This window comes from Tyto alba, unplaced genomic scaffold, assembly GCF_018691265.1.
Source record: "Tyto alba isolate M040663 unplaced genomic scaffold, T.alba_DEE_v4.0 Super-Scaffold_17, whole genome shotgun sequence".
NCBI lineage: Eukaryota > Metazoa > Chordata > Aves > Strigiformes > Tytonidae > Tyto > Tyto alba.
Genome location: NW_024881279.1, coordinates 1,633,396 through 1,655,930, shown reverse-complemented (window position 1 = coordinate 1,655,930; position 22,535 = coordinate 1,633,396). Strand labels below are relative to the sequence as shown.

The following is a 22,535-nucleotide window of genomic DNA, read 5'->3' as shown; positions in this document are numbered from 1 at the left end:
ATTCCTCTGGCACACCAGTGAGGTAAAGGGGCACTTTGCAACACAGTCTTGGTACATGAATAGAGGTTGGACAACACACTCCTGACCCAGGCCCAGAGATACAAGAAGTCCCAGGGGGTGCAGTTGACATCCTAGATGCCATGATGCCAGCAGCAAAACTTCTGCTACATTGACTCCCCCATCTCCCAAATTGTTTAATGTTTTCTTCTTTTCTGGTTAAAGCTAAGACCTAGAATAGACAGAAAGTACCCAAGTCCTCTTGGCTGGGGACTTTCTACCTCCTACAGGCGGACCATTTATATTCTTAAGAATAAAAGTAGCAATTATGTCTGTCAAATATAAACTAAAAAAACTCTCCAAACCCTAACAGGGCTTTTAATTGTTTAACTTACCCATCTCTGACTAGAGCTTTCCAAAGCCTTTTCCTGAAGCCAGTGTATGGTCTTGGCACTGTTTCACATGATCTGCAGAAGACAACGATCTTTTTGTGCACTGTCACATTTGAAGTTGTGTCCTTGGAGAAAGAGTCTCCTCTTGTGATTTTTCTTAAGCAAACCTCATCTCTTATGACTTCTAAGGTCGCTTCAGAGGAATAATATCCTTCCTTCCTGCCCTCTGGGATGGTTTGCAGCCTGTTTATTAATAGAGAGTAATTTGATCGTCAGCTGGAATAAATGAGTCCTTGCTTCCCGATGGGTTAGGCAGGTCGACTGACACCAGGGACAGGTTTGCCCATCTAGAAAATCCTCACTCCCTGCTTGTGGGAGAGCCAGTGCTGATGGAGGGGAGCCCTGGGTGGCCCGCTGTGAGCAGCGAGGGGAAAAGGCTCCAGGAGCTGCCGCTGCTGGGGATTTAGGAGGCGCGAGCCATGGGCTCCCCACTCGTGACTCCCCACGAGCAGACTTCACTTTCCAGTGATGACTCTGCATGTAGGTATCTGAACCAGGAAAACGGTGCTCTCGGTGTTAGCCCTGGAAAGGAGAGCATCAGTCAGTAGTGACGCTCTGTGGCTAATGGCAGAATTGCTATCTCGGTGGAGACCTCACCCCTTCAGCACTAAGTGGGTACAAGCAGCTGCAGGAGGTTTTGGTGGGGAAACTAAATGAAGTAGATTAAAATATTCAACAAACCAGTTTTAAAATTGATTAAATATGTATATTGATAATTGATACCTATGCTTTTGAACAAGCATCCACCCACAAAACACACTGAATACCTTTAATTCAGTAGCAGCTTTGGGCATTCGTGTCAATGTGAGCTCACTTTAACCACAAGAGATGCCAGCAATGGGTATTAAAATCTGACACATGGAAGACATACCATAATGTTAAAGTTCACCAGAGGGATACAGCTGAGATATGGCTGCTAAATATAATTTCACTTCTTTTAGTACTTAGGGTTCCAGGAAATATGTACCATAAATATGGCTAAACTTCTCTATTTTTGTAAGCCATTGCTAAAAGTTCGTTTGGTACCTGAAACAAAAATACAGTTGGCTGAATAGTTAAAATTGTAAAAGAGAATAATTTTTTTTTTTTTTTTTTTTTTCCAGTGGCAGCAATTAGGTGCTTGACTCCCTCTGACCTTTGCAGAGCCTGGGGGTTTGTCCTGTGCACACAGGCTGGGGTGGGAGGGAAAGATTTCAGTATGCGGGTAGAGGCACAGCCAGCGTTTGATTTGTCGCAGGAGCCCCTTGGAGGAGAGGGATCAGCCTCGCCTCTTCTCCGTTAGAAGGCACCAGAGATCTACCGCGGTGCTCCGGTGTCACCAGCCAGGGAGAGCAGGAGTTGCCTGTTCGCATGACGGGTGCTTTGAGGAGCCCACTCCCCTTCCCCGAGTTCCTGCTTGTGGTGTTTCCGTGCAGGCACGCCCCACCGATGCCTCTTCTCCGCAGTGAACTCTGCTGCACCTAGGAATTTCACTTCTGCTTCCCAGCTCTGATGTGTCTCCAAGAGCACGTCTTCATCTGCTCCCCAGAGATGTCCTTGTGTGGCAGGAGTCTGCAGCGGGACAGGGTATCTACTGCTGCTGCGTGCCTAAATCCTGATCTCCTCTTGGTCTTGCTGCTCTTGGGTCTATCTGTTCAGAAGTGTTGGTTCTGTTGTAAGAAAACCGAAGAAAATCTATACAAATGGCTCTAGTGTAAGCTTTAAAGTGTATTTCGGACATGTAGCTCATAGGTACACACAGGCCAGGCAGTAGCTTCATTTTCCTTCCAGGCAGGTAGTTTTCTGGATTTAGCTGTGATAGTTCTGTGTGCCATATATTGCATATCGGAGGAAATTTCTAGCACTTTCCTTAAATTTTGAAGCTGGACAACTGGATGTCAGTGGAAATGAAGGAAGGCTGTGAATGTGGCTGTGGGTAGCAGAAAAGAGGACTGCAGTTCATTTTTCCACAACTTATCTGTACACAGTGCCCTATTCTGTGCAGTAGATTGGTAGCATGTTACACAGGTAAGTGAATTAGTTCAGTAAATACGTGCCTGCTTTTAGAACAAAGTCCCTTTCTCTGTTCCCACTGAAAAAATTCCACTACTAGGAACTTGCCTCCTGTTTCTGAGTTGACAGAGTAGGAAAGCTCCATTTCTTAAGAAAACTGGGGGGAAAGTTTTACTGATTTTATTTTAAGTGTGTGTTCTTTTTACTGCAGACCAAACAAAGCCCCAGCTGAAGGAGGTGAGGCTCTCTGTCTACCATGGAAGATGACCCCCACGCCAGGTCTCAGCAGGCGCTGAGCCCGGCAGCGTTTTCCCGTTTCCCAGCGGTGGCCGGGCAGAGCTTGGCTGTGCCAGGGCGCAGCGCCGGTGCCGCTTCTGCAGCGGGACCTGGGGGGGGGGGGGGGGGGGGGGGGCATCTCCCGCACGGCGCGGCGTGTCCGGGGGTGTGGCAGCGTGGCGCGGCCCCACCCGTGTGCCTTCGCCCGCGCTGCCGCCCGGGGGGGAACCCCCACAGGGGCGGGTGTCCCGGCCGGGACCCCGCGGGGCGTTCGGCGGCGCGGCCGCTCTGGCTCCCGGGCTGCTGCGGCTCCTCCGGCTCCCGGGATTCTCCGGCTCCCGGGCTCCTCCGGCTCCTCCGACTCCCGGGATTCTCCGGCTCCCGGGCTCCTCCGGCTCCTGGGCTGCTCCGGCTGCTCCGGCTCCCGGGATTCTCCGACTCCCGGGATTCTCCGGCTCCCGGGCTCCTCCAGCTCCCGGGCTCCTCCGGCTCCTCCGGCTCCCGGGCTGCTCCGGCTCCCGGGCTGCTCCGGCTCCCGGGCTGCTCCGGCTCCCGGGCTCCTCCGGCTCCTGGGCTCCTCCGGCTCCTCCGCCCCTGGGCTCCATCAGTTCCCGAGCTCCTCCGGCTCCTCCGCCCCTGGGCTCCATCAGTTCCCGAGCTCCTCCGGCTCCCTGGCTCCTCTCCTCCCGGCCACCGCCGCAGGTTGTCCCCGCCGGGCCGGGCGGCTGCTCGGTCCCGCCCGCGGCCCGCTCCCCTCCCCAGGTAGGTGCCTTCTCGGGGTGCGCTCTCCAGACCGGGGGCTCCATCATCTCCGTGTTGCTCGGCTCCCCCCGCGGCGGGGGGCCGGGGGGGTGGGGGGGTGTCACTAACTGTTGGCTTGTTGGATGCGGGGTTTGCAGGCGATGACTTGTCGCTGCTCTCGGGCTGGGAGGGCGCTGCCAGGGGAAGGGCTCCGGCAGGCCAGAGCCGAAGGTGACACCGAATAATACGGGCTCTCGCCCTTCCCGAACTTCGCTGTGGCTGCGGAAGAGTTTCACATCATCTTGAGATTCTCTGGGACAAAAGCGGTAGGGTAATGTCCTGTACTGCTGTCTTACTGCCCGGTTTCAGTTGTTCAACAGCACAGCAGCAGTACTTAAGCAATTAAAAGGTGGTAAGAGAAACTAATTGTGGACCCCTCCGAGTTAGTGGTCCTCTTCCGAGGAAGCTCAGTAGTCACCCATCAATGATAATTCTAACAATGCAACTAGCTGCTCACCTTTTGTGTAAAAGCCTAAGCCTTTCCTTAGTCCTGCCAAGCTCTTTTTTCCTCATTAGAGAGCACAGCCTGCTTGCAGTGTGAGTGTAAAACCCTGGCAGTGGCACTCAAGTGGTTACATTTCCCCTGCTTTGCTTTGGTTTTACATTTATCTGTTGAGGATAAAATATGCTTGGCAACATGAACATGTGCTGCCCGGCTCTGGAGGTGGGAGCCTGCACATACCCAGGCAGCTGCTTCCCCGCGGCTGGAAAATTTCCACTGTGGCTGCCAGACCAACTGGGGAGACCCTGGGACCACTGAGGAGTGGAGCTGCTGCCACGCTGCTCGTGGAACAATGAATGGTCTGACCGAGTACAGGGATAACGTGGAAGCATTACCTTTCTTGGCCCAAGAGAAAGTAATGATTTTAATAATTTTGTGACTTTGCAGTGGGAAAAAGGAAAAGATGTATCATAACTATACCCTGGGTACTCTTTATAAAGACACAAGTCCTAGCAATTATTACTCAGATTAGTTTATTCCTTTTCAAGGAATGCCTGTGCTCCTTCCTCATAGCTTTTATGTATTGATGTACTGTCAGAAATAAAATAAGCTACACACTCCCGTACAAGAAAATTTCCTTGAGCAGCTGACCTTGGTTGACACCAATAAGATCACTGTGATGTAGAAGCATCAATATGCGAACCTGATTTATGGCTATTAATCTGAAGGTGTATTTTTCCTCTGAAGAGTGAGTTTTGGGGTTTGAAAAGAGGTACTGGTGTGTCTTCTTTTTGGCCTTTTGGGAGACTCCCCTGCTCTTTGCTGGGGTTAGTGAGATCTCTGTGAACCACAGCAGCAGCGTGGGTGGGTTGCAGCTGAGATTATAAAACGCCTTGTAGAGTGCCTCATATGCTGCCTCTGGTCTGTTCTGGATGCCTCTTGGTGGTGCTGGGAGAGGCTCTGGGGGGTGCTGGGAGACCTCTCAACTCCGGCTGCCATGGGGATGATGGATACCATTGCAGTCAACCATGAGATGCTTTGGCAGCTGCTGCAGTTTGATCCACAGTTGGATTCCCAGGGTTGTCATATTGGGGATGAATTTTACATCACTGCAGCCCCGTTCAGGAAGACACTCAAATATAGGTGTTGTTTTTAAACTTCAGGCAAGCTTTGGCACTTGCTTGTAAGTAATTGTCTTGACCCAGGGCGTGAAGTTAGAGCTGAGTTCTTGGCTGAGTGGTGGAGATAAAATTAGCTGGAGAGAAGGAGCTGAGTGTGCTGGTGCAGGGAACCCACAGCATTGGATGGGAGCCCCAGATCCCAAGACTGTCCCAGTAATTCTCTTTCTTCCAACATTTTTAAATGATTCTTTAAATACCATGATGTTATTACTTTAAAGTAAAAAAGTGAAGCTGTTCAGTAGCTGTGTTTCCAGAGTGTAGATCTGAGAAAAATAAATAAGGCTGAATTGCATCCTTAAACATTCAAAGAAAATATGACTGCCCTGGAGAATGCTCCAGACTGGGCAAAGTCCCAGTTGTGCTGCACTGTTACTCCCTCATTTTATTCTTTTAGGGTTTTGTACATCCAACAGGAAATAAATGTCTGTTTCACATGGATGTCAGTATCAAAATAAGCATATAAAGGTGCTTTACATGTAAATGCTTTAAAAACAAAACTGCCAATGTATCCATATAAGAATGTTCAAGCTATCTTGAGTGTCACTAAACTATATAGCATCATACTCCAGTATACACATACATGTTCAGGGGAGGATTGGAAAATTAAAACCTGTGTTGTCTGCTAATAAACAGAGCTGCCCTTCCACAGTGTAAGAGGAAAACCAGTCACTGCAGCCAGCACTGAACCATAAATCAGAAAGGTTTCTGCTTTGATCATAGTTATATCCAAATTTTTTTCTGAAGAAGCTGAATGGAAACTACACCTTGATTTTCCATAAAATATTTTTTTTTTTTTAAAAAAGGTATGATTTTGTCACAAATGAAAGGCTTCTGTAACAGCTTAAATCAAATTTTGACTCTCTGAATTTCATCTTAGATAGCTTTTACATTTCCACATGACCTTAGTAGTCAAAAGTGCCTTTCTGATTTTATATAGCCAAGTCACTACATCCATTTATTTTGGATATTGACCTTGCTACAATTAGTCATCACTGAAGCTACAAAATATAATATGTCAGATGATACATCAAACATGAGCCAGATCCTCAGATCTTTTGTTCTGTTTCTACACTTCCCTTAGTGGGCAGCAGTCCTGGTCTAAGGTACAAGGTTATGATGTCACTGGGTTTCTCTAGTAAACGCCATTAGAATGTGCTTTTCCCCTGATACTCAGTTTTGTCTCCAGAGCAGTGACCCTCCAGTGATGAATTTGCCAGTTGCAAAATGCTTCTTAATCCTGAATGATGGTGAATTTTTGCCTCCTGCCTTCTTCAGGATGCCCAAGCAGAACGTTGCACAGGTCTGCTGGGAGTGACCCGTGGGTAACACCGGCTTTAAGGGTGGTAACACAACGGGGAGGACAGAGCTGAGCCGGGCGGAACACACGATGGGAGCGAACACCTCCAGCAAGGCACCACCCTTCAATGAAAACGAAGATGGTAAGAGTTTTTTCCTAGTTGTTGTCTGAGACTGCAAAGTCCACCAGTGCAGAGACTGAGAGTCACCACCAGCTCCCAGGCTGGGGTTGCAAACACCCGGACATCTCGGTTAGGTCAAGGTGTGTCAAGGGCAAGAACAGCAGCAGCAGCAGCAGCAGCAGCGTGCCTTTGGTCTCCTGCAGAGCTGTGGTCGGGTGCCCAGTGGTCCTTTCGCCTCCCCTCTCTGCAGCCAGGCACCGGGAGAGTAACTGTTGGCAGAGGTTTGGTTTTGAGATGCCTCTGGGACACTGCCGGGCGCTTCGATGGCAGGGAGGAAATGCTGCTGTTCTGGAGGCAGGGGAGTTTTGTTCTGGAGATTGCAGCACAGGGACTGGCATGAAGTGTGGTGGGAAGATAGCCTGAGTGATGCGTGTTTCCCATCCCTGCTTTGGGCTTGGTGGGAGGGTCACTGGGAGAGGCCTGGTCACCAGCAGCGGGGGCTCCTGGGGACTCCCCAGCTGGGCAGCTCTACCCCTCAGCACTGGGAGAGCAGCATGCGGGCTCAGTCTGCTGGAAGAGAATACACTGCTGAGAGCAGTACTGGGGGCCTGTGTCACTGTGCTGCCAAGATTACAGAGACAGTCATTAAAAGGTTATTCCATAAATATATTTACTATTGCATGAGTCAGATTGCTAAATGCCATATGGGCTTTCACCTAGGTATGCATTTCACCTAGTAAAATGCATATGTAGATAAATACAAATACATAAAAATAAAATATACAAGAACTTAGATAACTTGTAAAGTGCTGTCCCAAATATAAGAACTCCAGTCAGGGAGGATTAATCCTGACTACTGGGGACATAAGGGGAAAAGGAGGGGATACTGGCCCAAACCTGGTCTTTCTCACTCAGCTCCTTGAGGAAAGAGGTCTTGAAGAAGAATGCAGTTTTGTTCTGGACCTGCAGTGGTTATATCCCGAGTAGTGCCCTTAGTGCTCGTGGCACAGGAGCCTCCTGCCCCAGGCTGTGGCTCTCCCGCTGTTTGGTTTTCTTGTGCAGATGCCGATGCCGCAGCTGCTGGAAGGGAAAAGTCATTCTGCACAGCAGCGTGTTCCCCCCGCCATCCCAAACCACCCTTCCCTGATCCAGACCTTCCCTGTGCGTCTCAGTTTGTCATCCCGCAGGGAAGATTTTGCACTTTGGGGTCTGAGTTTGCTGCCGCCACCCTCCAGGCACAAAGGGAGCCGGCGAATTGCTCCAACCTCACACTCTGCGCTGCTGCGCTCGCAATGCCAGCTGCGTGTGCATGGCTGTTTGGCTAAATCGGCTGTGATTCCCAAATTATTAATGCAATTGTGATTTTTTTGTTTGTTTGTTTTGTTTTTTGTTTGTTTTCATATTTTTTTTTTCCCCCAGTTGCTTCAGTGCAAAAGAAATCTGTGCTGTGAGGTTTTCCTGGAGAATTTATTCTTGGTGCATCTAAATGCTCATTATTAGCATCTCTCATAAGTATCTACTTGTGCTAGCCCAGAACAACTAGTACTTTTCATGTTCCTGATCACCTTCCTTGGGGTGATAGTCCTGGCTGTGAGAATGGCTGTAACAAATTGAATTTTCCTTGGGGTGGCTGGTCTCTCTGCTGAGTCTTTCTCTGGATTTGACATGCTTGGTGCGGTATTGGCTCCTGTGACTGACAGATAAATAATACCCTGGGCAGTGCAGTGACCTGTGCAGGGTGACTGTACTTGGGACAGTAAATTTTCTCAGACAGGTAATTTCTTATGAGAGCCAGTTCTGAGCTTGGAAAGGGCTTGGTTTCGGCAAATAAAACCTGACAGTATGTGAAGCCCCTATTAGCTCTGTGGCAAAGGGCACTGGGCTTTTCAAGTGTGAAATGCCATACCCCATGCTCGGTGCGTTTGTGTGTCATGCCGGCAAGTCAAGGGAAAGGCTCAGTCCTGGCCATCTCAGGTGGTTCAGTGTTGAGTTTCAGTAGGTTCGGGGGTCAGGCTTGCACCCAGATACAGTGTCCAGACCGGTGCAGTCGTGTTTTCATGGCCCTGCCCAAATTTAAAAAGTGGTAGTGTATTTTTTCTTAACTAGTCATATTTTAACATACTGGGGGGGGGGGGGGGGGGGGAGAAACCCAGCTGAAATGGGGATGTCCCCTATTAACTTTTCCATTATCTTGGTAGATTTGTGACCAGAGACAGTATCACCCTAGATGCGACAATCTTGTCCTTATTCTAGATTCAGATAAAATTGAGACGAGTTAAGAGCTGCTGGGTACAGCAGGAAGCAGCACAATGGCTCTTCTGCTCCGTGACACTGGGCTGCGGCCGGTGAAGAGCCGTCCCGCCTCTCTGGCTGTGTTGTAGGGACACTTTCCCTTTGGAAAGTAGCTATAAACAGCAATAGTGTGAGTGGTGCGAGTCTTCACAGCCCCAGTGCCACCCCTGGCAGTTCCGTGCCGAGCTCTGCCAGATGCTGCTCGCTGGGGACAGTGCTGGGGCAGGTGGGAGCAGGGAACGGCCCCATCCAGCGAGCGTTTTGCCACTGCACCCAGGAATTGGGTCTGCTTCTCAGAGACCCCTGCTATAGCGTTCAGTCATTTCATTTCTCTCATTATCTCTCAATTTTCTTAACAACCAAAAAAAAAAAAAATTCTTGAAGAATACTCAGGCAGTTGCAACAAGGTGAAACCTTTTGCAAAACAGGGTTGTTAAGGAGCTGACTCCAGGGTGAAAACATCTGGTTTTATACTGTGGCACGGTTTTCTGAATGGTCATGGGCAAATTACTTCACCATCCCGTGCCTCCCTTCCCTTCTCTTTCGGCAGTAGGCTGCCCTCTCCCCCCACAGCCCGGCCGTTCTCTGCGTGGAGCGGAGGCAGGCGGCACAGGACAGGGCAGCAGGACCCACACCTCGCTCAGGCGCCCGTCGTCCTTTGATATGCACACATAGTCCTAGCACCTCTTACATACGTTTCCAAATTACAGTTGCTATACTTTGACTATTTTCTGTGGCACCATGATTTTAATTTTTTTTTTTTTTTTTTTTTTTTTTTTTAGATGGACTTTTCAAAGGGGCTTTGTTTGCCTTTGGCTGAAGTGGGATGACTATTATTTTCCTCTCAGCATTTCCTCTGAGTAGGCACAGTGGTGGATGATAAGCCAGCGAGATGAAAAGAAAATGTAATAACCAGACAGAAGGTTGAGTGCTGCAAAGTGATCTCAACTCCCAGTGTAGCTGGGATGAGACCATGTTAAAAGCCAGATTTTGTTTGTGCTGCTTCTGGGCAAAAGGGTACGGAGGGCATCGCAGAGGATGGCAGCTAGATATTCTCCCCAGCTGGCCAAATCTCTTGGAAGATAAAGCAGAAATAGATAGTAAGTAAGGACAACGGCTGGGTGAGATGGTCATACATCATTCTGTGGTCTTTTGCCAGTGTCCTCTCTAGCCCATCATCAGCTGTTTGATCTTTAAATTGCCCCGGGACTCAGAAGAGCATTAGACGTATCTTTGTTCCTCTGTTGGGATCTGTGCTGAGTTCAGCCCTCCCTTATGGAGGGACTTGCATTATCATTCATGATCCTGTGGTAGCACTTGTTTTCCTGAGGCCGCAGAGCAGAGAATGGAGGGAATATAATGAAAAAGGGGGAAATTACAGTGACAAAAGGAAGTCGAGTCATAACAGATGGTGCGGTGTTGTGCTAGCTGTACTGGGGTGGGCAGCAGGGATGGGAGGACCTGAGCCCCCCAAAGCATTGAGCTCCACTTGGCAGTTGGAGTCTGGGGGGCTTTGGCAGGGTTGATTTGTCTCTGATAAGGATGTTTTTTTGCGGCTGGTTAGGTTCTGTGGTTTTTTTAGCTAGATATTGTTCCTTCAATCGGTTTAGAAATACAACCCCTGCTATCAAAATGGTATTTGGTTCTTATGCTTCAGTTGATTCTTTACAGCAATTGTATTATCTTCCTTGGCATCTCTTAAACATAATCCGACTGAGTTGGCATATCACATGAATTTTCTCTCTGAAGGGCAAATGCCTTGTTTTTTTCATTGTTTTAGATTCCATCAGGCAGAGAAATGAGGCTTGTCAAATCTATAGAGGTGAATTCGGGATGAAGAGCATGGGTTTGGTTCCTGATTTGGACACCACAAATTTCAGTATTCTTTGGAAGTGAGACTCTGGATCGGCTTACTGTGAAAACTAGGGATGGTAGGAAAACTGAAACCGAGAGACGTTAAAATGTGATCATACCTAGTTTGAGAGTCTTAAATAAAAAGTATGCAATTTAACTTTCTTACGACCAGCTCAGTTATAGACTCATGTTTAAAATGTTAATGAAGATATTAATATAAAAGACAAAGGAGGTAGAGGGTGTTAACATGTTCATGAAAGCATTCCTGTTAGAAGACAGTAGAGATAGAAGGTGTGAACATGCAAAATCTGGCTGCTGGCGTAGCTCCTCTGCGTTTGCAGCTGGCCCAGATGTTCATGTCTGGCTGGACCCCTGCGTTTTGTGTCTTCCCCCCTTCTTGCAGAGCCCCGTGCGGGGTCCCAGTGCCTGGGGCCCGAGGCTCCCCTCTGCCTGCAGCCCTGGGCTGCGTTGTGCGGCACGTAGCTCCTGCAGCTAACCTCTCTCCGTAGCAGGCACAGAGGGTTTCTTTCCCCTCTTATTTCTCCCTGCGGGAGATAAGCATCTTCACTCTCCCTTTTTATTCTGCAGGTATCCACTACCCTTCACTTGGATGGTCTAAGTGGTAAACAGATCTAGTTAAACTCAATTGTTGTCAACCTGTATTTAGCTCTGATATTTGCGGCTGTTGTTCCAGGTTTGAAAAAGGGCTTCTGTGCATAAAAGCTGGTCTTTTTTTCAAGTGCTGTAGCTGGAAACCAAAAACTTCGCTTTGTTTAGATTGTGACATCCTACCTGAAAAGATAATGGCAATGAAAAGGACGAATTTTTAAATTTAGTGTGCCTGTTCTAAAAATATATTCTGAGAATGGGTTACCCAGTGGCTGTTTTCAGCCTTTTTTTTTGGAGGAGGCTTGGGCAGGCTCAGTGGACCATATGGCTGATGCAGTTTGGTAACCCTCATGCATCATTTTACGTTGAATGAAACCCAGTCTGCCCAGTTAATTTCTTTGGAAAATACATGCATTGCATAACAACAAAAAAAAATCCCCTAGCAAAGTATGAGTACACATTCCTGTAGTTGTGTGGTGGCAAGGATCTATTAACTGTCTGTCCTGTTATCCTGGTATTAGTTCAAAGGCAGGATGTGTTGAAGAAAATGGATTTATTTTTGAGCAGTATCATGCACAAGTCTGTAATGAGGAGGATTCGTCTGTTGCTGTGGCAGCTTCCTTGCTGGCAATCTCATCCAGTGAAAAACTTCTGGGACAAAATCCTCTTGGTTTCTGTGCCATTCAGTTCAGTTAATGAAGAAAGCAGCAGGTGGCAATTATGTTGAGAGCTGCGCTTTTCAAGACAACTTGTGGCCTCAGAAAGCACAAAGAGGGAAAGTCTGAAGCCCAAGTTGCTCACACACCAGTGTTTCTGTGAAAACAAGACTTCAGACTGACTGCACTGCTTCACTCCCCAGTTGACAGGACACTTGGTGCGTGGGCCCAGTACTGGCTTTAGTGCCTGACACTGCCGGAGCCCGTGTATGTCCCAGCTCTCTGTTACAGTAAGAGTTGTCTGGGGAGACCCGAGCAGGCTACAGCCCAATCCTCCAGCTCGCCCGAGCCAGAGCGGCTGCAGCCGAGCGAGGGGCCGGCTGGCTTGGCTCGCTCAGCCCCATCTGCTCGGGGATGGTGCGAATGTGATTGAAGTATTTCAGGTCAGCCTGAGCGGCAGCACCAGTGGCACCTGATGGAGCTACTGGGCAGGGCTTTCATGCAAGACATGGCTTAGAGCCGGCACCATCGGCAGCGAGTGCCGGGTCAGCGTTGGTAGCACAGCCTGGAGCTCCAGACTGCGGCTGGAAGGGCACCTGCAGGTACCCGAGGATGCTGTCAGCAGATGAGTGCAGGCATAGCCCTGTTTCTTTGTGCAGCAAGCGTTTTCGTTCTCATTTTGCTCGAAGCTGAAAGGGAAAGAGGCCTTGAAGTTTTCCTCTTGTTTAGCAAAGTGCTGGAGGTGGCATGAAGTCTTGTTTGGTGGCAGAACACCCCACTGTTTGTGCTAGCAGAGGGTAACGATGGTAATAGTCCCAAGGCAGGCCTTCTAAGGGAGGTTGGGGGTTACAAAGGAGGGGTGTTTGAGAGCTGAACCTGCCCACGGCACCGAGAAAAGTGCAGCCATTTGTCTTCTGAGACGGTTGTTAAACTAGCTGGTGGTGGTCGGCCTCAGCAGGGAATGGAGGGTGCCACAGGGCATGCGAGGCAGAGGTGGACTTGTTGTTCCCACAGTCCCGTGGCCCTTGGGGCGGGGGGGACACACAGCCCTCTCTCATGGCCCCACTGGTGCCACAGCCCTGACTCCAGCTGCACGGTCCAGTTGCTTCTGCCAGCGGGGAAACGAGCAGCACGAGGCAAAGGAACTGGGATTTCAAGCCCATTGCATTGACGGTATCTCTCAGTTCCAGGGGTCACACTAATGAAAACTGATGAGCGGTTATAAATCTGTCAGAGGCCTTTCTCTGATGCCTTGGATGGGTCTCTCGGTGCCGTCTGGTTCAGCCGGCGGTGGCTGGTGAAGGAGCAGGTCCCTGAGCCCACAGCTGATGGGCACAGCACTGCTGCACCAGCATCTTGGAGAAGCGTTAGCAGCATTCAGAGCATTCAACTCGGTAGTCATTGCTATGGAGCCTTATCCAGAAACCGGCAGCAGGCTTTGAACCAGTGCGGTTACCCTGCGTTTGCTGTACGGTAATTTGATTTGCTGTTTCTCTGGATCTGTTTATTGCCTGTGATGAAACACAGGCAGCTTCATCCTGGCTGATCAGAAACACTTGGTTTGTAGGGTCCTTCAGATTAGCACTTGACGCAGCGTTCTCCTTTGCTGTGCAGATGTCCACCTCCCAGCCCCGTCTCCAGCCGGAGGCCAGAAGGTGAAGTGAAATGCATGTTCACGCTCCTCCCTCCCCGTTTCCATGCACAGTCTGCAAAGCTGCTGCTCTTCTGTTTCCCTTCTGAGCAGAATCAGCCATTCTGCATGCTGAGTGGCAGCAAAGCTTGCAGCCAGGGTTGCTGCGTTTATCTTGCACAGTTATCCAGCCATTGTCTGGAATACCACAAGGATATGAAGATCCAGCTGCCCACTTACATCTCCACATGGATGTTTGATGGACTAAACTTCCTTGCGTTTGGTTTTGGCTGGAACAAGATGTGGCTTTCATATTGCACAGGCAGGGCAGATTTAAAACATTCACTTGATGGTTCCTTGCCTGATCTGCCATTGAAAAAGGCTGACCCAGTGAACTTGCCCTTGCAGCTGAGCTGCAAAGAAAAAAAGTCTGTTAAACACCAAGTTTTACACAGCACCCAAATCTCCAAAAGCATCAGAAAGTTGCTAGAGTATTCTTGTTTTTCTCCATTCTTATCTTACGAAGAAAAAGTAGAAATAAAGTAATATCATCAAACATTTGCTCAGCTGTTTAATATTTGAATGTTTGCTCTTTCTTGCAGTCACCTTCGACCATTTTGAAATTTTGCGAGCTATTGGGAAGGGCAGCTTCGGAAAAGTAAGTAATTTGTGAACTAATCACCACTTGGACAGCTGGAAACGTAACTGATAGAAAAATGGGTGAATTAAAGGCTCACATGAGAGTAAAGAAATAAACCCCTGCATTGTCAGTGAGATTTGACCTGAGTTTCAACTCCTGGTAATCAAGAAGGAATCAGAGCCTGATTCCTCATCCATTCCATAGCCACAAATTATATTACAGGAGATTAAAATGAGAAACTGATAAATCAAATGAGCTGAATTTCATTATGTTTCTGGATAAATATTTTCTAAGATCTCCCAGCAAATCAACACTGAACATCATGATGCATTTTTAATAAAAACCTGCAATCAACGTGAAAGGCCTGGCAATTTTAAAAAAATAATGTTTCTCTGTGAAACACGGTGTTTGGTATTAAACACCAGATTATGGTCATATATTTTATTTTTATGCTGTTATAGAATTCCCCACTGGTATATGCTAGCAGGATTCTAGAAGATCATTTGCCCGTTCATGTAAAGGCACACTCATGCCAGGAATGAGGTATGCCTTAGGTGTCAAGTATAACAAAAATCTCTGGACAAAGATTTATTTGGTGGTGAAACAAAAAAGGTCGACTGAAACTCTGCAAATTCATCCCAAACTCATAAACTGCTATGGAAACAAATCTGGGAAACCAGTCTGTTTTGGTTTGTGCTCTTACAAACTCAAAGTCTTTCATTGAAGCAGTGTTTCTTTCTAAATTTGATGAAATATGAGAAAGGTTAAAATTCAAGCCCTAATACCCCTCAAAGCCCAAGGTTCATTCTAAGCTGAATATTCATCAAGAAAGGGGGGATCAGGAGCTGCTCCCCAATTTCTAACCTGTAGTTCTGTGGTGGAAAGGGCTCTTCCAAATAGTAACTGATGTGGGAGGGACAGACACTGCCAAAATTAGTTAGTGCTATTAAATAAAATGTTGACTCGTGTGCGATTCTCAATTTCCTATCTTTGTGGTGATAAATTCCTTCTCCTCACCTTCCCCCCAGCAAATTTTCCTCTTCTTTGGCTGAAAACTGAGTGAGAGATTTACTGGCCATGTCCAATGTTGCCGCATCAGTAAATGGAGTTGTGACTTGGCAGCGTGGACTTGGAGGCTAAAGGAACCGGAGAACGCCTGTGTGACTGTTTTGCCTGCCTAAATTTACTGACAAATCATCCCTGATTTATCCCTCGATTTGCTCACTCAGGTCTGTGTTGTGCAGAAAAATGACACCAAGAAGATGTACGCCATGAAATACATGAATAAACAAAAGTGCGTGGAGCGTAATGAAGTGAGAAATGTTTTCAAGGAGCTGCAGATTATGCAGGGCCTGGAGCACCCCTTCCTAGTTAATTTATGGTAAGATACCGCTCCTTTCTTACTGGCTCAGTCAGCGTTGCCTGTCAGAGACCTCTCTGAGACCAGCCTGGCCCCCGGTTCCACCAGAGCCCACGTGGGCAGCGGTGGGTGCGTTGCCACCCGTGGGGTGATGGGTGCTGGGCCAGAGTGACTTACCAGCAGCGGGTGGGCTGGCATGGACTGGCCGCAGGGCTGGCACAGGCTGGCACGGACTGGCCACGGGGCTGGCACGGACTGGCCACGGGGCTGGCACGGACTGGCCGTGGGACTGGCCACAGGGCTGGCACGGACTGGCACGGACTGGCCACGGGGCTGGCACGGACTGGCCACGGGGCTGGCACGGACTGGCCGTGGGACTGGCCGCAGGGCTGGCACGGACTGGCACGGACTGGCCACGGGGCTGGCACGGACTGGCCGTGGGACTGGCCGCAGGGCTGGCACAGGCTGGCACGGACTGGCCGCAGGGCTGGCACGGACTGGGACGTACTGGCCACGGGGCTGGCACGGACTGGCTACGGGGCTGGCACGGACTGTCACGGACTGGCCATGGGGCTGGTATGGATTGGCATGGACTGGCCGCAGGGCTGGAACAGGCTGGCATGGACTGGCCACGGGGCTGGCACGGACTGGTCACGGGACTGGCCGCAGGGCTGGCACAGACTGGCACGGACTGGCCGTGGGGCTGGTATGGACTGGCACGGACTGGCCGTGGGGCTGGTATGGACTGGCACGGACTGGCCGTGGGGCTGGCACGGACTGGCCGCGGGGCTGGTATGGACTGTCACGGACTGGCCGTGGGCCTGGCACAAACCGGCCGTGGGGCAAGCGGCACGGTCTGGCAGCAACGGGTCTGGAGAACGCGCGGGCGTGCGCTCCAGGCTGGGACGTGTTCCTTCGCTGGAGCTGGCGGGGCTCCTTGTCTGTTCCACTGACCGGGGCTCTGGTTTCAGGGGAATCTTGTTTAATTAAACAAGAAGTTATCTCCCTTGTTCCCCCAACAAGCACAATCGAGTTCATTCGTGTGTGCCCTTGTGGTTTCCTGCTAGGCAGGTATTGCTCATTACCATAACCCAGTTTTATTTAATAGTGCTCTTCTGCAACAAACAGCAGCTCCCAGGACCACATAGTAACAGCGTGGGACCGATAGCCAAGCAGTGCTCTGTGAGCAGGGTTTCCCTTGGCAGTGCTTTCTTCTGATTGTGATTTTGTGGTTTATTTTGTACTTTAAACAGCCTGCCTTAATACCTTATTGATATTGGACTGAATTGACGCTATTCAGCAAAAATAAAAGCAATTTATCGTTGAATTTACTGACAGAAAAATAATACCATTCAAATTTTACTGGAGAAACCCATATGTCAATTTGGGAAATGTGTACATAAAGGAGTTTTATCCTTTAAGAGTACCAGATAAATGCAAGCTATGTGCACTGGTTATAGTCCTTTTTCAACCATTAGCAATGGGATTGACCAGCTGAGCAATAAAAGACGCACTAATTCTTCCCCCTTTGTTTGATTCATCATGTTTTCCTGCAGTGGGGCAGTAGAAAGGAATTGTAAATAAAACTCTATTACTGTTAGAGTCTGACAGGTTAATTTTATTAGGACACCAGTAACATGTCAAGTGGTGTTGTCTCATACACCACATGATGGAGTGGTCAATATCCTGTAGTTATAGGATTCCTTTGGGGTGGTGGGTAAGTACATTTATTGAATATTGGATTTATTTTCAGAATGAGATAGAATTTATCAATGTCAAACACAAAAATTGAGACTAAAACACATTGAAGATCACAAATCTTCAAATAACTTGTGTTCCTTTTTGAGATCCCTTGTAACTTGAGTGCTGTTAGGTGAGCTCTCATGATTTTGATGGTATTGCCATTCAGTGTTGTTCTAACTAGGGTATGAATGAGAGCCGTGCATCTGGACCCCCAAGAGCTTTGGACATACATCCAGACTTTGCTTTCCTACTTGAATGAGAAGTTCCAGGCAAAACTCACTCAGCACCTGAGTACTAAACAGCATGTACATATGTGTAGACTTTTACAGAGCAAATCATCTGAGTTTCCCTGCTTCTGTTCTTAACATGTCATCCTTGGCCTTGGGTATAGCCTTTAGCTTTCCTGTACTCTGAATGATACATGGACCACAAGTTTTGTGTAGAGTAATGTTCTGATTCATGGTGCTGCTCATCACATCAAGAAGCTGGTATATTAGTAAGAAAATCCATGAGAAAAAAAGCTCATAGCTGATTGTTAGACTGTCTCAAAGCAACACTTGGTAAACAGTTGCACCAAATGAGGTCACTTAAAGAGGAATGGCAGATAGCAGTTGCATCCCCTGTTGTGCTGAGAAAATGAGTTTATTAACAGGCTCCTGCCAGGAGAACCAGAGCCCAGTTATGAGTGCCTCTGGTACACAATCTGCTGGCTGTGAGTCTGGGCAGGGCTCTGGGTGCTGGCTTAGGGCTCCTCTCTGCCTTGCTCCTGTGGTCAGTTCCCTTTCGTGCTTGGAGAGGACACAATCATAGACTGGTTTGGGTTGGAAGGGGCCTTAAAGCCCATCCAGTCCCACTCCCCTGCCCTGGGCAGGGCCCCCTTCCCCCAGCCCAGGGTGCTCCCAGCCCCGTCCAACCTGGCCTTGAACCCTTCCAGGGAGGGGGCAGCCACAGCTGCTCTGGGTACCCTGGGCCAGCGCCTCACCCCCTGCACAGGGGAGAATTTCTGCCTTATACCTAATTTATATCTACTCTCCTTTAGTTTAAACTGCTACCCCACATCCTATTCCCACCCCCTGATCAGGAGTTCCCCCCCACACCTCTCCTGTCCCCCCTTTAAGCCCTGGGAGGCTGCTCGAAGGTCTCCCCGGAGCCTTCTCTTCTCCAGGCTGAACCCCCCCAGCTCTCAGCCTGGCCTCCCAGGGGAGCTGCTCCAGCCCCCCGAGCATCTTCGTGGCCTCCTCTGGCCCCACTTGAGCAGGTCCATGTCTCCCTCCTCACATGTCCTAAGTGGAAATGTTTCATTAGCTCGCAGCCACGGGCACCAGCTGTTGACTGCTGAGCAGACGAAGCCGGTGCATGCTGCCCAGTGGTTCAGGAAGCAAGCAATAAGCAAATATTAGTATGAAGTCCTCCCCCAAATAAAAATGCATGGTTGGCACCTCCCAGGCCCTTTCTGGTCTGTGCTGTCAGTCACCGCTGCTTGTATCCCACGATAAACACACCTGAGAGCTGTGCCTGCCTGCCAGACTCCTGTCCATCTCCCTTCACAACCCTTAGCAGGAGGAAATTAGCAGCAAACTGTGTTAGAGCGATGGGTTTGGGGAGGTTTGGATGTGGCTTTATTTTTGAAGTGACGGATAGTAACAAGTTCAGTGTAAAAACATTGGGGTTCCTGTTCTTCTAGTGGGCCTGCTGATGGTTGTTCATACAAGCTGTTCTGACTCTCTTATGGTTCTGAAGCTAAATTATTGTCATCTCAAGTATGGCAATAGGAGTTTAGTTGCACTGGGAAATGGAGCATGGAAAGGTCATGAAATTATTCTTGCATGAGTGAAAAAATCCAAGAAATTATGACTGTTCCCAAAGGTACCATGTATCCCTTTATAACCTCTCTTTTTTCAATATTATCATCCTTGAACCATGCTTATGCCATTTTAGGTACTCGTTCCAGGATGAAGAAGATATGTTTATGGTTGTAGACCTGCTGCTTGGAGGGGACCTGCGTTACCATCTCCAACAAAACGTGCGGTTCCAAGAAGGCACCGTGAAACTCTTCATCTGTGAGCTGGTGCTGGCCCTTGACTATCTCCAGAGCAGGCACATCATCCACAGGTCAGCTGGGGACCACATAGCTGGACTGATGCTTGTAGACTGGAGTAGGGGCAGACTTGTTCCTCTTTGACATGAAAGGACAAATAGAAGCTTAAGACCCAAGCAAAGTATTCTCCCACATACGTTTGCTTTTATGTAAAACACTAGGCTTCCCAGGGAAAAGCATTTCATATACAACAGAGAGCATCCTATTTCTCCCACTGGGATAGCTGTGATATAGCATATTGGATTTGTTTGCTGATCCTGCAAAAAGCTGTCTCTAATATGTTTAATTAGCCGTAGCTCATTAATACCCATCCTGGTCCAGGGAGGGTAGGTGTCAGCATTCAGAATTCCTCTGCTGTCACACTTGAAGGTGTCTCCCTTTTGCTCCCCTCTCTGTATCACACTGAAGGACAAGAATGGGAACAAACACAGCTTTTTTTCTTTATGAGGTTAAATCCCTTTCTAGAAGTGGTGAGAGTTTCTTTTTGGCCACCAAGATTTTTCATGGCTAGTGAAAAAGTATTTGAGCTCCTCCCACGCATTCAAAGACCTGCAAAATAACAGAGGTAGAGCTTTTCCATGGTTGGGGAGGCAGGGTTTGGCTCTGGATGGACAGACGCGCGGCTGTTTCCTGCTGGTGTACTGAGCAGTGCAAACCATGGGGGTCCAAGGGTTTTGACTTAGTAGCTGCTAACAGGGGATATAGATAGGGAGGGACTAATAGAGGGTTAATAAAGGCAAGGAGAAGATTATCTTATTTATAAACACCACTCCAGAAGAGCATTCTTGTGAGGTGTAAAAATAAAGCATGGTACAAAATTTAAAATTTAAATGATCCTGGTTGTTAGCAGGGGAAGGAACACGCTGCTGAAGGGCTGATGAAGATTAAGGCTTGTTCATGTCTGCAGCTCTCGGCTGGCATTTCGGAGCAGTGGAAGCGGACAGGCTGGCGCTCGGCGTGCCCTCCGCCGCTCCGATAGCCCCGAGTGCTGCGCTCGGAGCCAGCCCTCCTGGGGGAGCTCCCTCTTTTCAGGAGTCCCGTCCTCCTTGCCACTCCTTTTGTTTTATACCTGCATGGACTCGCGCTCTGCCGCCCGTGCCCTGGGCGAGCCGTCCCGCTTGGCTCTGCTCTGCGACACGGCATCGCCGCCGGCCTTCTCCGCCCGGCACCTGCTCACCGGCACCAAATAATGGATGAGCATGAATTAAACATGGTGAAATGCAGACCCGGCTGTCTCTGTCCTGGGCAGCGAGGGGTAAATCCTCACGCTGCTGGCGTGGCTTGGACAAACTGCGAGGGGAGCCCAGGGAAGAGATTCTGCCCTGTTAGGAATGTGTTACAGTTGGTGCTCGTAGCAGTAAGGGGTTTGAGGTTCTTCACGATTCGATGCTGTAAGAACGAGCCTGCGAGAGGAGGCGGCCGTTCCTCACAGTGGTGACAGGAGCTGGGGGCCCGTTCCGAGCCACATCGCCGAGGGTGGGCACCACGAGGACAGCCAAAGGGCAAAACCGCGGGGATTCCCCAGAGGGTTATTTGCAAACATGGGCGGGAGAAGCTAAGGTTTGGGCTGCGATGTGTGTTCCAAGGAACTATACGTGCTTAAGGTGATCTGAGTACAACAAAACATGTATGGCAGTCTGTAAAATTTGTAAGTTATTTAATTAACTCTGTAACACAAGTTGCTTAATTAACACTGTAGCCCAGTGGGACAGTATTAGATTGATAAAGTGACTCAGCTGAGTCAATTACACTGCAACATCTGTAATTGGGAACATCAGGAGATGGAAAAGTGATTGCTTATTTTGCCTGAAAAAAAGCTGTGCAGAGTCAGCAAGCAGAATGATGGCTGGAATTATTTCCCACCTACATGTGGAAGAGTGAGAAATATTTGTTCATTTGTTCAGGCTAGGAAATGCTATAACCAGTTATAAAAAATAAACATGCAAGTAATCAATAAACAAAATTATCCCTGTTCATTGTTTGCATCCTGGGAATGATCTCACTGTGCTGGTGTAATTCTACAGGCTGCACACCAGACTGAGTGAGATCAGAAAAGGCCCCAGTGGAAGTGAAAAAAATAATAATTAAAAAAAGGTTGAAAACTGGATGAGAAACGAAAGCCTGTCTTTATGGTTAATTTCAAAACTTTGAAAATATTTTTGTGCCAAAGGATTCAAAGAATCCATTTGCTTCAAACTCTTTTTGCCTAAACATTTCTTAAAGTTTTTGCTTAAATTAGTGTTCTCTCAAAAATACCAAGTGTGGCATCACTTTTTTTTGCTATCAAATACAGTGCTTTGACCATCTGGACTGTTTGACCCTAACCTGCGGCACAGTTTTGCTGCACTTACAGGGAAAACCAGTGGTTTGCCTGAAGCTGCCCAGTACTATCTTGATAAAGACACCTGTCCCTGTGGTATGGGCAATGGCACAAGGAAGGTAACTGGTATTTATAACCCACTGAAGTAGTTTGAGTGAGGAGATGCCAGACTGTAAGCAACTACACGATAATTAGATATATTGTTTCTTCTTGATGGTGGCTAGGTGAATTCAAACTTTGTCTTAGTGATTGCATTTTTCAAGCTAAAATCCTAAGCCTGCTCATTTCTTCACTTTGAACCCTGGGCCTGATGGGAAGCAGCAGGACGAGACAGGGTTGTTGCTCGGGTGGCAGCCTCCTTATGAGGCATTAAATTGCCAGGTGTCTGGCTGATAGCAGGTGAATGGGGACTGATGTAATGAGCTCATTAAAAACAGGTAATGTCTTGTAGAGTCACTCAGGTGGATACAATAGGCATATCAGGTGTACATCTCCTCCCTTCAATGGAAAGCATTTCCCTATGGCATTGCTATAGGTATTATTATTTTGGTTTGGTTTGGTTTTTGGGTTTGTTTCGTTTTGGGTTTTTTTGGTTTTTTTTTTTTTTTTTAGTTCAGGAACAAAACCTGTGGGGAACACATTTGTTTCTAGAGCAAAGATGTTAAAATTATTTTATTTTTACTGAGTAAGTGGGGAACAGCTCTCAATATAGTACTGAAACAGATTAAGAAGTAAAAGGAGGAAAAAGATAAAAGGAATCTCTAACAGTGTAGG

The 22,535-nt window shown here is 48.3% G+C and overlaps 1 protein-coding gene across 2 annotated transcripts in view; it reads left to right on the top strand.

Annotated features, from left to right (window-relative positions):
• Positions 1-3,221: 3,221 nt before the first annotated feature.
• The window catches only part of STK32A (serine/threonine kinase 32A), a 40,122-nt gene continuing 20,808 nt past the window's right edge, over positions 3,222-22,535 (top strand). For both annotated transcript variants that reach the window (XR_006165095.1, XM_042790182.1), the window contains exons 1-5: positions 3,222-3,479; positions 6,417-6,580; positions 14,203-14,258; positions 15,470-15,621; positions 19,282-19,455. Coding sequence is in view for 1 of the 2 variants with exons in the window: in XM_042790182.1 (XP_042646116.1) it covers positions 6,529-6,580; positions 14,203-14,258; positions 15,470-15,621; positions 19,282-19,455 (434 nt within the window). In the remaining variant the exon portion in view is untranslated. The remainder of the gene's footprint in view (positions 3,480-6,416; positions 6,581-14,202; positions 14,259-15,469; positions 15,622-19,281; positions 19,456-22,535) is intronic.